Source organism: Scyliorhinus torazame, chromosome 16 (assembly GCF_047496885.1).
Source record: "Scyliorhinus torazame isolate Kashiwa2021f chromosome 16, sScyTor2.1, whole genome shotgun sequence".
Taxonomy (NCBI): domain Eukaryota; kingdom Metazoa; phylum Chordata; class Chondrichthyes; order Carcharhiniformes; family Scyliorhinidae; genus Scyliorhinus; species Scyliorhinus torazame.
In genome coordinates this window covers 141,841,638-141,854,390 of record NC_092722.1, presented here as the reverse complement: position 1 = coordinate 141,854,390, position 12,753 = coordinate 141,841,638, and the positions used below count along the sequence as shown (strand labels likewise).

At 52.2% G+C, this 12,753-nt stretch overlaps 1 protein-coding gene across 1 annotated transcript in view; it reads left to right on the top strand.

The window, feature by feature from the left end:
* Positions 1 to 12,753, top strand: part of jakmip3 (Janus kinase and microtubule interacting protein 3) — a 569,034-nt gene that overhangs the window by 306,537 nt on the left and 249,744 nt on the right. Inside the window, exons 7-8 of the mRNA XM_072479157.1 lie at positions 4,411 to 4,542; positions 9,370 to 9,405. Coding sequence (XP_072335258.1) covers positions 4,411 to 4,542; positions 9,370 to 9,405 — 168 coding nt within the window. The remainder of the gene's footprint in view (positions 1 to 4,410; positions 4,543 to 9,369; positions 9,406 to 12,753) is intronic.

The window sequence follows — 12,753 nt, the reverse complement described above, 5'->3', positions numbered from 1 at the left end:
GACACAGAGGCGGTGCGGGTGTGTGGACTGCAGGCACGGTGTACAGGGCAGGGGGTGCGTGGCCATTGGGAGGGCGGTATGGGCTGGGACGGGACGGTTGGTCTACCTGTGGCCAGGCCCCCTCGTCGGCGAACCTGGAAATCAGCTTATCCCGTGAGTGGCAGGCCAGGAGCATCCATCCTACAGCCGGCTGTGCCATGCCCTGCCCATCCTGGCCATCCCACATCTTCCCCGTCAGATAAGGACTGGCATTCCTCACCTCCTCCTCCAGCATGTCGCCCCTCTGCTGCACGATGAAGTGGAGGACACAGCAGGCCACCAGGATGTGGGAGACCCTCCTAGGGCTATACTGGGGGATCCACAGACGTGCACGATGTGCAGCTGACGGTCACACACCAACTGCGCATTGAGGGAGCGGAATCCCTTCTGATTGCTGAAGGGCACCCACTCAAGGCCCGATTCCGGGGGGAATACCCCAAACCCACGGCACATCTCCTGATCATCGCCTGCTACTACCCTCGGCCATGGCAGAAGCCCCACCCCAGCCAATGGCATAACTGGCAGCCCACTGTTGCACTTTTGGAGACTTCTTTTACCTCCTCCATCTCGATCAGCAGCCATGGCGCCCGGTCCCTGTTTTTAAATGCTACAAGTGAATCGTACCGGCATCACTTCCGCCAGGCGGAGGCATCACGGGAGGTTGGAGACTACCGGGCCGCGCCCGTTAATGATGTGTTAACAAGTCCTATTGTACATTTTGCATGCCCACGTCGGCATGGGGCGTGGAACGCATTCACAACCTGAGGCTGCACTGGACAGAGACCTGCTCGAAGCAAGCATGGAGTTAACTTACAGCTTTGGCTATACCCTGTATTTATGTGCATACTTATGTGTAATCAAAAAATACTTAAACGTTCCACAATAAAAAACTCAGAAACCCTTCATGCAACCTACTGAACATATAGCATACAACAATAACCAGAAGAAAGTCACTGGATCAGAAAAAGAAGGACTGAAGACAGTCAATGGTATGAAAGTATCAGAAACATACAAGGAACAGATCATATTCTTCAACTTACCCTGAACCCACCATGGAACATCCTCTTACCTATATCTATCTACGGATGTTCGAAAAAGAGCTAATTGCCTATATTCAATGACTTAGCTCTTATAAGTAATAGCTATGTGAAATAGATTTTTCATATTTATGCATAGGATTAGGCTTACAAATTAACAAAACATTTACATGAGAAAATTAATTTTGTCAATAACTGTTACAAAGATATTTTGGACTTATCGCAACCGTGCAGTTCGCAATTGAGAAACAAAATTGGAATAAAAGCCAAATAAAATCCCCCTGAGGAAAACACAGTGAAAAGATACAAGCCATTCTTCTAAAAAGCCTTTTCTGCAACATCAAATCTTGACTGGAACCAATTTAAATTTCCACAAAAAATAACCCAGTGAAAGAATAACAATTGTCTGCTGCTTTGAAGAATGTAGATCAGGCTGTGGGTGCGACACAACAAACAATTGGCTGTAAAATGAAAGGCAATAACCCCACAATTCTATATACTGGGGAAGAAAGGTCAGAAGTTGGCAATCCCAGTCCCACAATCCTTGTTTTCTTTCTGTCCCATAAAATTGAGGACAAAAAAAAAATCACAGACTTGGGAATTCCACAACTTACCGAGATGCTATTTTTTGAGAGCGTTGGTCACCGCCGAGAGAGGCAGGCCTTGGCACAACCGCTTATAAATGAGGTGACTCTGAGCGTTCTGAACCTTTTTTAATTGGCCACAGAATTTCAGTGCAAACGATTCATAGTTCAGCAGAAATTGATTCTCAGTTGATAATTTCATTCAGACAAACCATGGAGCTGACTGATCTAGGAAAGGTAAAGGCACATCAATACAGTCAGTGGTGCCTTTTTTTGAAGCTGAGGTTTGAGATGGATTGAGAAAGAATTAGACCATAAGGCCATAAGACATAGGAGCAGAATTAAGCTATTCAGCCCATCGAGTCTGCTCCGCCATTCAATGATGGCTGATGATTCTCATCCCCATTTTCCTGCCTTCTCCCCATAACACCTGATCCCCTTATTAATCAAGAACCAATATGTCTGTCTTAAAGACACTCATTGATTTGGCCTCCACAGCCTTCTGCGGCAAAGAGTTCTACAGATTCACCACCCTCTGGGCTGAAGAAACTCCTCCTCATCTCTGTTTTAAAGGATCGTCCCTTTAGTCTGAGATTGTCCCCTCTGGTTCTATTTTTTCTACTAGTGGAAACAGCCTCTCCACGTACATTCTAGCTCAACCTCTCAATATCCTGTAAGTTTCAATAAGATCCCCCTTCATCCTTCTAAACTCCAATGAGTACAGATCCAGCTTCCTCAACCGCTTCCCATATGGCAAGCTCTTCATTCCAGGGATCATTCTTGTGAACTTCCCCTGGACCTTTTCCAAGGCCAGCTCATCCTTCCTTAGATACGGGGCCCAAAACTGTGCACAATACTCCAAATGGGGCCTGACCAGAGCCTTATACAGCTTCAGTAATACAACACAGCTCTTGTATTCCCTTAGTTATTATGCATAGCAATATTGTAAATGTATTCAGGAAGAGGGTTTGTTTTAGATTTCATCGTAAGTAACAACACGGCAATTATTTACTTACTCTTGAGGCAGAGAAAAAGAGAACTTCACATTTAATCCCATGCGATAGCCCATGAGGGACTGCTCGATGCTGGCTGTTGACAAAAAAGTGTTTGCGTCCTCAGCACTGACATCCTGCCTCTGTATATTCATCGGAACACAGTTCATTCTCTGCCTCCTCCAAGATAAGCTTACAAAACAGAACTGATGCTGCAATTAATTAACTCCGTAAAAATCCTACCAAACTAATGCTATCCTGTCAGGTGCATTTTAAATTCTTTTGAATTCCATTTGAGAGCAGTATTTGAAATAGGAAGCAATATTTTAGTTCTGCTGCTCTAGTAACAACAGGTAAATCATCTACTGTCTTTATTAAAGTTCCATTAATTTATTTTCAGCGTGAGGTTGTGGCTCTGCTGATGCAATCATAGCCTACATGCGTCTACAACTCATTTAGTGCTACAGCAAAGGGTCAAAATGAGGCATTCTCAGCCGCCTCAAGGAGGGGACCAGTACATGAAAAAAATATATCAGCTTGCCCGCCTCTTTCTGAAACTGGAAAATTGTAATAGTCCCCTTATCAAGGTGTAGCCACCTAAAATGGCTGATTCCCGATTAATTTGGCCAAAACCCGATGTAAAATGGCTAACCGAAAAGGCTGATGGGAAAAGCAGCCAACAGGGCACAAACAGAGAGCTGCAGACAGAACAGCGTATCCGGCTCTGGGGAAGTCGGCCCAGATCGATACCTGCGACCATTAGCAGCACATCAACCCAGACATCTGCAGTTTAATCGGCCATCCCCGGGAACAATTGCAACATATTAGCAATTGAATGCCGATCCAGACCTCTCGGCGCCAGCAGTGGCCGAGACAAAGAAAGGTGAACGACCACCCCCGATCAAGGAATCGCCCCATTATTGGAGCATATCGAACCCAGTGATTGGGAACAAGTCCAATCACTTGGGACCAGGGTCAAGGTCCGCCCCAAGAGGCGGGAGGCCCCTGGGACCTCTAAAGGATAGGGGTCAAGTTCAGATCGAACCTTCTCTCCCTTCTTCTCCTGCTCGCAACCTTCGCAAGAACCATCGATCATCAACCGTAAGTTTGACTCCAGCGATCGCTACCCGATAGAGACTCCTAGCCATCGACCTGTATCAGCCTTTTGAATCCCGCAGGCCAGACCCAATTCGATAAGCCATTCGTTTCCCTGACCTGGTGGGCCATTTCCAAAAGTTAAGTATTGGCCAGTAGTGGTAGGTAGTGATATAGAAAATAGGATTATTGTGTAAGTATTTATTGCTGTACATAATAAATGACCGTTGATTTTAATCTTACTAAGCGGTGAGCTGCCTTATTAATCATAACCACAGCTTGAACCACGTGGCGGTATCCGAAAGATACCTGGCGACTCGTGAGCAAAGGTGACATAATTAGAGCTAATAAAACTAAGGCTAATAAGAGCAACAAAGGCTTTTCTATGTGGCTTAGAAAAGGGCACTGTTGTAACGGTGATTCTTTCCTTTGAAGTACCCAGAGTTGGATGATATAATAGTCAGCTCACTGGTGGCATTTTGAATTAGCTGTTTAATGTTTTTAATAGGCTTGTGAATGGTCAAATCGTTTATCACTTTTCTTAAAAGGGAATCAAAGATCATGGCAAAAAGGCCAAAAATTTACATTGAATGCTTACTGTGCTACTTTTTGACTTTATCCAAGTGTGTTTTAGTTTCCCTCCGTTTTTCATTCTCCATGTAGAAGGAAAGAGTGGGGACTATACGGCGACCAAGCTCTTTAAATGACCTAGACCAGAGTCACGAAGAAAAAGAAATTGAACTTCTTCGGATGCAGGTTATTGAACAACAAAACATCATTGATGATCTCAGCAAGGTAAGAGGTTAAAGCTGGAATTCTCTGGCCGTTGGGATTCCCTGTTTCGCCGGCAGCACACCCCCACCCGTGGTTTGGCTTTAATGGGAAATCCCATTGACAAGCGGCGGGTGTAGACAATCCCGCAGCCGAGAAACAAGCAATTGGGCTATTGGGGGATCCCACCCTTAACTATTCAAATAAAGAGGAACAATATGCTGTGATCAGTGTTACTTACAGATTAATTCCAAACTAAATTGTTTTCCCTTTTACCCCTCCCTTCACCTCTAAAATACTCAGCCACCTCCCTCCCCCCTCCTTCACTGGGGTCTGCCAGGCAGACCCATCCAATGTCCATGGACTAATCAGAATTCCAGGACCCATAACTCTTTGGCTTTATGGACAGGCTAGTGTCCCAGTACTGCTCAGTCTTGATGCTGCTTAGACCAGAGTTTTTCAAACTTTTTTTCCAAGGACCCATTATTACCAACCGACCAACCTTTGGAACCCAACCCGGCCGACCTTCGCGGCTCACGCCGGCTGACCTTCGCGACCCAGCATTTTTTCTTACCTTGGAGTATGGAATCTCCATCTGTCCAAAGTTAAGCTCCGCAGCACAAATGTGGCACAGAACTTGCGGAAATAGCGAGACTGTCTTTCCCAATCTTAAATGCGACATCCAGATCCTGACCATTTTTGGAGTAAGAGATTTCCACTTCATCAGCATTAAAGTTCAGAAAGCAACCAATCACATTATTCTCCCCGAACTTTTTGCAGCTGGCTTTTAATAATGCCTGCTGTGACCGGCCTTCAAAAAGGCTACAACCATATAAAAAAAATTTGGCCGCACTGCACATGCGTACCCGCTCATCGGTGCGCAGGTGCAAAACTCTGCGCACGCACACCGATGCCCCCATGCGTGCATGCGCACCGATGAGCGGGCATGCATGCGCAGTGTGGCCGCATTTCTTTGATTGGCCGCCGTCTGTTTGAAGGCCGCTCGCAGCTGGCATTGTTAAAAGCCGGCTGTTGCGCGTGAATTTGCGCTATTGGGAGTGCCGCGACGGACAACTCCGCGACCCTCCTGACACCCAGGTTGCGCCCGTGACTTTGAAAATGCCTGGCTTAGATTATAGAGCTGTGACGCAGTGTCGATGGACTTTTCAGTTGCGGGCAGGTTAATCCGCCCCCTGTAAAATTCACCGCTATGGATATTTCATTAGCATCAAAAATTTGGAAAAATCAAGTGACGATGTGAACTCAAGTTGTGCTGCAGATTCAAACGCCAATGCTTTGCCATTAAAAAATGAGTTGCGATCCAGTCTAGAATGATGGCGAGAAAAAATTCCCATCTCTGTCAGATGAGTTAATCCATGTCCTGATGCATTGCAACCAGTATATAAAATTGCCCACAGTTCAATTTGGCTGCCTGGCAGCAATCTGGCATTAATGCTTAGAGATAGCTAATGTGTAAATCAACATGGCATACTGGCACTGTAAGTGCTCTTCTGAATTTGGAATTAATGGACATCCAACGGCAACATCATGGGTGGGATTCTCCGACCCCCCGAGAATTCCACACCTTTGGGGTGGCCCGACGCCGGAGTGGTTCACGCCACCCCTTGGCGCCGGGACCCCCCACCCTGCCAGGTAGGGGAGAATCCCGCCCAATATATTTCAGTAATTATGTCCAAATATTTAAGGAAAAGTCTGGCCTTCGTTGGATAAATGTCTACTGGCTTTCACTTTGTATCATGTTGTTTAAAATAAATTTAGAGTACCCAATTCATTTTTTTTCCAATTAAGGGGCAATTTAGCATGGCCAATCCACCTACCCTGCACATCTTTGGGTTGTGGGGGCAAAACCCACTCAAACACGGGGAGAATGTGCAAACTCCACACAGACAGTGACCCAGAGCCAGGATCGAACCTGGGACCTCGGTGCCGTGAGGCATCAGGGGTAACGTACTGCGCCACCTGCTGCCACACTATATCATGTTTAATGGGGCATTCCAACTTGGCACTAATTACTGTGGTGTATTATAACATTCATTTCATTATTATCTTCTCTTCTTTATTGTGGTGCTGTTTTGTACAATCAACAACCAAGAGGTTGCAACATTGCTCCCTCACCTCCAGGACCTCCCTCACTGCTCCCTCACGTCCAATACCTCCCTCACTCCTCTGCACCTCCAGGACCTCCCTCACTGCTTCCTCACCTCCAAAACCTCCCTCAGTCCTCCCTACCTCCAGGACTTCCATCATTGCTCCCTCACAGCACCCTCACCTCCAACACCTCACTCACGGCACCCTCATTACCAACAACTCCCTCACTCCTGTCTCATCTCCAGCACCTCGCTCACTGCTCCCTCACTGCTCCCTCACCTCCAACACCTCCGTCACTCCTCCCTCACCTCCAGGACCTCCCTTATCTCCAACACCTGTCTCACTGCTCCCTCACCTTCAACACCTCCCTCACTCCTCCCTCACCTTCAACACCTCCCTCACTGCTCCCTCACCTCCCTTACGGCACCCTCACCTCCAACACCTCCTTCACTCCTCTCTCACCTCTAGGACCTCCCTCACTGCTCCCTCACCTCCCTCACTGTTCCCTCACCTGTAACACCTCCTTCACTGCTCCCTCATTCCAGCACTTTCCTTACTGCTCCCTCACTACCAACACACACCTCTCACTGCTTCCTCACCTCCAGGACCTCCCTTATTGCTTCCTCACCTCCTACACTTCCTCACTGCTCCCTCACCTCCAGCACTCCCTCACCTCCAGCACTCCCTCACCGCTCCCTCACCTCCAGCACTACCTCTCTGCTCCCTGACCTCCAGCACTCCCTCACTGCTCCCTCACCTCCAGCACTACCTCACTGCTCCCTCACCTCCAGCACTCCCTCACTGCTCCCTCACCTCCAGCACTCCCTCACTGCTCCCTCACCTCCAGCACACTCTCTCTGCTCCCTCAACTCCAGCACTACCTCACTGCTCCATCACCTCCAGCACTCCCTCACTGCTCCCTCACCTCCAGCACTCCCTCTCTGCTCCCTCACCTCCAGCACTCCCTCTCTGCTCCCTCACCTCCAGCACTCCCTCACTGCTCCCTTACCTCCAGCACTCCCTCACTGCTCCCTCACCTCCAGCACTCCCTCACTGCTCCCTCACCTCCAGCACTCCCTCACTGCTCCCTCACCTCCAGCACTCCCTCTCTGCTCCCTCACCTCCAGCACTCCCTCACTGCTCCCTCACCTCCAGCACTCCCTCACTGCTCCCTCACCTCCAGCACTCCCTCACTGCTCCCTCACCTCCAGCACTCCCTCTCTGCTCCCTCACCTCCAGCACTCCCTCACTGCTCCCTCACCTCCGGTACTCCCTCTCTGCTCCCTCACCTCCAGCACCCCCTCACTGCTCCCTCACCTCCGGCACTCCCTCACTGCTCCCTCACCTCCAGCACTCCCTCACTGCTCCCTCACCTCCAGCACTCCCTCTCTGCTCCCTCACCTCCTGCACTCCCTTTCTGCTCTCTCACCTCCAGCACTCCCTCACTGCTCCCTCACCTCCAGCACTCCCTCACTGCTCCCTCACCTCCAGCACTCCCTCTCTGCTCCCTCACCTCCAGCACTCCCTCACTGCTCCCTCACCTCCATCACTACCTCTCTGCTCTCTCACCTCCAGCACTCCCTCACTGCTCGCTCACCTCCGGCACTCCCTCACTGCTCCCTCACCTCCGGCACTCCCTCACTGCTCCCTCACCTCCAGCACTTCCGTCATTGCTCCCCCACTACCAGCATTTCCCTCACTGCTCCCTCGCTTCCCTCATTGTTCCCTCCCTTCCCTCATTGTTCCCTACTACCAGCACTTTGATCACTGCCTCCTTACCTCCAGCACTCCCTCACTGCTCCCTCACCTCCAACACTTCCCTCACTGCCTCCTCACCTCCAGCACTCCCTCACTGCTCCCTCACCTCCAGCACTTCCCTCACTGCCTCCTCACCTCCAGCACTCAGTCACTGCTCCCTCACCTCCAGCACTCCCTCTCTGCTCTCTCACCTCCAGCACTCCCTCACTGCTCGCTCACCTCCGGCACTCCCTCACTGCTCCCTCACCTCCGGCACTCCCTCACTGCTCCCTCACCTCCAGCACTTTCGTCATTGCTCCCCCACTACCAGCATTTCCCTCACTGCTCCCTCGCTTCCCTCATTGTTCCCTCCCTTCCCTCATTGTTCCCTACTACCAGCACTTTGATCACTGCCTCCTTACCTCCAGCACTCCCTCACTGCTCCCTCACCTCCAACACTTGCCTCACTGCCTCCTCACCTCCAGCACTCCCTCACTGCTCCCTCACCTCCAGCACGTCCGTCACTGCCTCTTCACCTCCATCTTCAAAGTCTCCTTAAAGCTGACCTTTTCATAACGTGCCTTTGGTCATCTGCCCTAACCCGTATCCCAGCTCCTGCTCAGTGTCCATTATTGATTCCTTTATGAAGCGCCTGACATGGTTTGTTTCATTAAGACTGCTTTATAAATGCCATTGTTATGAAACCAATCTGTCTGGCTGGTAATTGCTTTTGTTCTTCATTAAATCTGCTGTATCAGTGCAAGTGGTTACCCTGGTGTCATTTTTAAAAATCAATTCCTGTCAAGTGAAGGAAATCTTTTAAATATTGGCATTTGGAAAATGCAATTTTAGTTGTGTTATGAGAAAAGATGAAGCTAACAAGAAAGAACCCCGTAAAAGCATGACTGCACTAAATTTAGAATTGTGACAGTTTTACCCTACCGTTTGCCTTACTGTCAGTGTCATTTTTCTGATTCTTACCTGCAATCTTTATCCTTTTTTTAGGCATTGGAGACAGCTGGCTATGTCAAGGGTGTCATAGTAAGTAATACAATACAGCATTTTCAGCTCAAACGTGTTACAAGTGCACATAATTACATTGACATCACAGGTTCGAACAAAGCTGGCATCTGATGAGAAACATTCTTAAAGAAGCAGGCAGCATGCGAGTTTCTATCTATCCCTGGCTATGTTCTTTCAGCAGGACCAAGGTGCCAAAGCTGGAGGAATTTCTTTATTTTCCCACAGGCAAAATGTGGAATCATGTACTTCTGAATCTCACGGGGTTATCAGAAAGACGGAATATTTTGGTAGCTGAGGGGAAATCAGCAAACCAAACATGTTCATCAAATTGGTTCTCTAACAGGCTTCAAAAACTGATTGACAATAGTTATATCTGTTTCCAATATTTGGTTCACCCAATCCCCCACCACACACACAATGTTCTTACATTTGAGAAGGACAGGATCACAGGTCAAGGAAGAAGAGTAAACGGAGACTTGATTGAAACCTTTAATATCCTGAGGATTATTGACAGGGTGGATGTGGGGAGGATGTTTCCTCTTGTTGGAGAATCTAGAACCAAGGGCGAAATTCTCCGTTATCGGCGGAAAGTCCGCGGATCGGCGTAAAAAACGGCGCAAATCCGACTTGCGTCACGTCGGAAAAATGGGTCGAAAGTCTCTGGCCCGAAATGGGCTAGCAGCGACGTAACGGGATCCGCGCTTGCGCAGTGGTTCACGCCGTGCAGCGTCATACGCGCCGCACGGCGTGACGGCTCATAAGGCCGCGCTGCTCCCCCCCACCCGACCGGCACACCCGACCGGAACACCCGACTGGATGGCTGGCCGCAGCTCAGCACCGAGGTACGAGTCACGGGATGTGGAGGCGCTCCTGGACGCGGTGGAGCAGAGGAGGGACACCCTGTATCCAGGGCACGGCCGCAGAGTTGCCCCACGCCACAGCCGGCGTCTGTGGAGGGAGGTGGCAGAGGCCGTCACCGCTGCGGCCCTGACACGGCGGACAGGCACCCAGTGCCACAAGAAGGTGAACGACCTCGTCAGAGCAGGCAGGGTGAGCCTCCCCATATCCCCCATACCCCCATATCCCCCCTCCCCATATCCCCCCCTCCTCCATATCCCCCATATGCCCCCTCCCCCATATCCCCCTCCCCCATATCCCCCCTCCCCATATCCCCCCTCCCCCATATCCCCCCCTCCCCCATATCCCCCCTCCCCCATATCTCCTTCTCCCCCATATCCCCCATATGCCACCCTCCCCCATATCCCCCTCCCCTTATTCCCCCCTCCCCCATATACCCCCTCCCCCATATCCCCCATATCCCCCTCCCCATATCCCCCCTCCCACATATCCCCCCTCCCCCATATCCCCCCTCCCCCATATCACCCCTCCCCATATCCCCCTCCCCCATATCCCCCCTCCCCATATCCCCCATATCCCCCCTCCCCCATATCCCCCCTCCCCCATATCCCCCATATCCACCCTCCCCATATCCCCACCTCCCCCATATCCCCTACATCCCCAACTGAATCCAGCCCTAACCTTAACCTCTGCAATGCACGCGCAACTGATGGCGTTCATTCATATACCTGCCTAACAGTGTTGCCTTTTACCCCTGCCACCGCCCCCCCCCCCCCACAGGAGAAGCGCGCACACAACAATAGGGAGCATGTGAGGACTGCAGGAGGCCCCGCTGATGAGAGGCCACTGACCGAACACGAGGAAAGGGCCCTGGAACTGGCTGGCGGACCTGACGACCGGGAGGTTGCTGATGCAGAGGTCGGGGGCGTACGAGCAAGTGAGCCACCGACAGCCCGTCCCCATATCCCCCCTCCCCTATATCCCCCTCCCCCATATCACCTGATCACTGCCTGATGTCTAACCATGCATGCTTCATTGTGTATCGCAGGACCAAACGTCCAGGCACCCATCCCTGCAGATGCAGACCGCCCGCAGGATGCCCCTCGGAGGCCACGGGAGACGGAGAGACCCGGACCTCCACCATGCGACGCCCGCAGGATGCCCCTCGGAGGCCACGGGAGACGGAGAGACCCGGACCCTCCAGCATGCGACAACCGCAGGATGCCCCTCGGAGGCCACGGGAGACGGAGAGACCCGGACCCTCCAGCATGCGACGACCGCAGGATGCCCCTCAGAAGCCACGGGAGACGGAGAGACCTGGAGCAACAGGGAGACGATACCCCCGTCACGTGCGGGAGCGACCACCCAGCGACGAGGGGGGCAGCCACAGGCCCCCATCACATCCGAGCCAGGACACCACTACCCAGGACACCACTACCCAGGACACCACTACCCAGGACACCACTACCCGGGACACCACTACCCGGGACAGCACTGCCCAGGACACCTCTACCCGGAACAGCACTACCCAGGAAGACAAAATACCGGACAGTGACTCAGAGTGGATGGGTGGAGACGAACCCCCACCCCAAAGTGCCATGGACTCAGAGTGGGACGAAGAGCACAACACAACGCCACTGCTGTCACCAACACCCTCCACCATCGCAGAAACACTCACCTCGGTTGGGCACTTTAGTGATGAGGTGTCTGCTACACTCACTGGTGCGCACAACACAGCCGTCCCGGTACAGCAGGTGAAGGTAGGAGCAGCAGAGGTGCCGGGCGGTTGGAGGGCAGCCCAGCCCAAGCGAACATCTGCCGCCCAGATGGATCCCGGGTTCCTGGAGTTACCACACCCACACATAGATCCGATGAAACCACCGACCCGGAGACGAGCGAAGAGGGTGACGGCCGGCTTGCGGCGGCTGCAGTCGCAGGTGGAGGAGTCCACCCGCGTCCAGGAGCTGGGAGTGGTGCCAGTCATGCGTGCCACCCAGGCTGACACCGCACGGGTGGCGTCCGCGGTGGAGGCAATGGGTGCGACGGTGTCAGGCATGGGGAACGGTTTGCGAGGCCTGGGGCTTTCCGTGCAGGCGGCGTCTGTGGCCCAGGACATGGCTGCCCTCTCACAGGAGGCCATGAGCCAGTGCCAGCGCCAGATGGCAGAGGCGCTCAACGCCATAGCCCAGTCTCTGCAGGCCATGGCCCAGTCTCAGCAGGCCATGGCCCAGTCTCTGCAGGCCATCGCTGAGGGCATCGGCGCCAGTGGCCATGTGCGGGCCGGCGTCGCACTGTCACAGACAGGGTTTGCCAACCCCCTGGGCTCCATGGCTGCAAACCTGCAGACCCCTGTCGATACCAGCACGGGCCTCCAGGACTGGCAGCGCCAGATGTCGGGGGGGCGTAGGATGGCCAGTCCGTTCGCATCCCCCACCCATGTAGAGGCCTGGGGGACATCGGGCACCCCGAGGGAGGAGGAGGTGGTGTGGTCCGTCCCGGCTCCCCCTG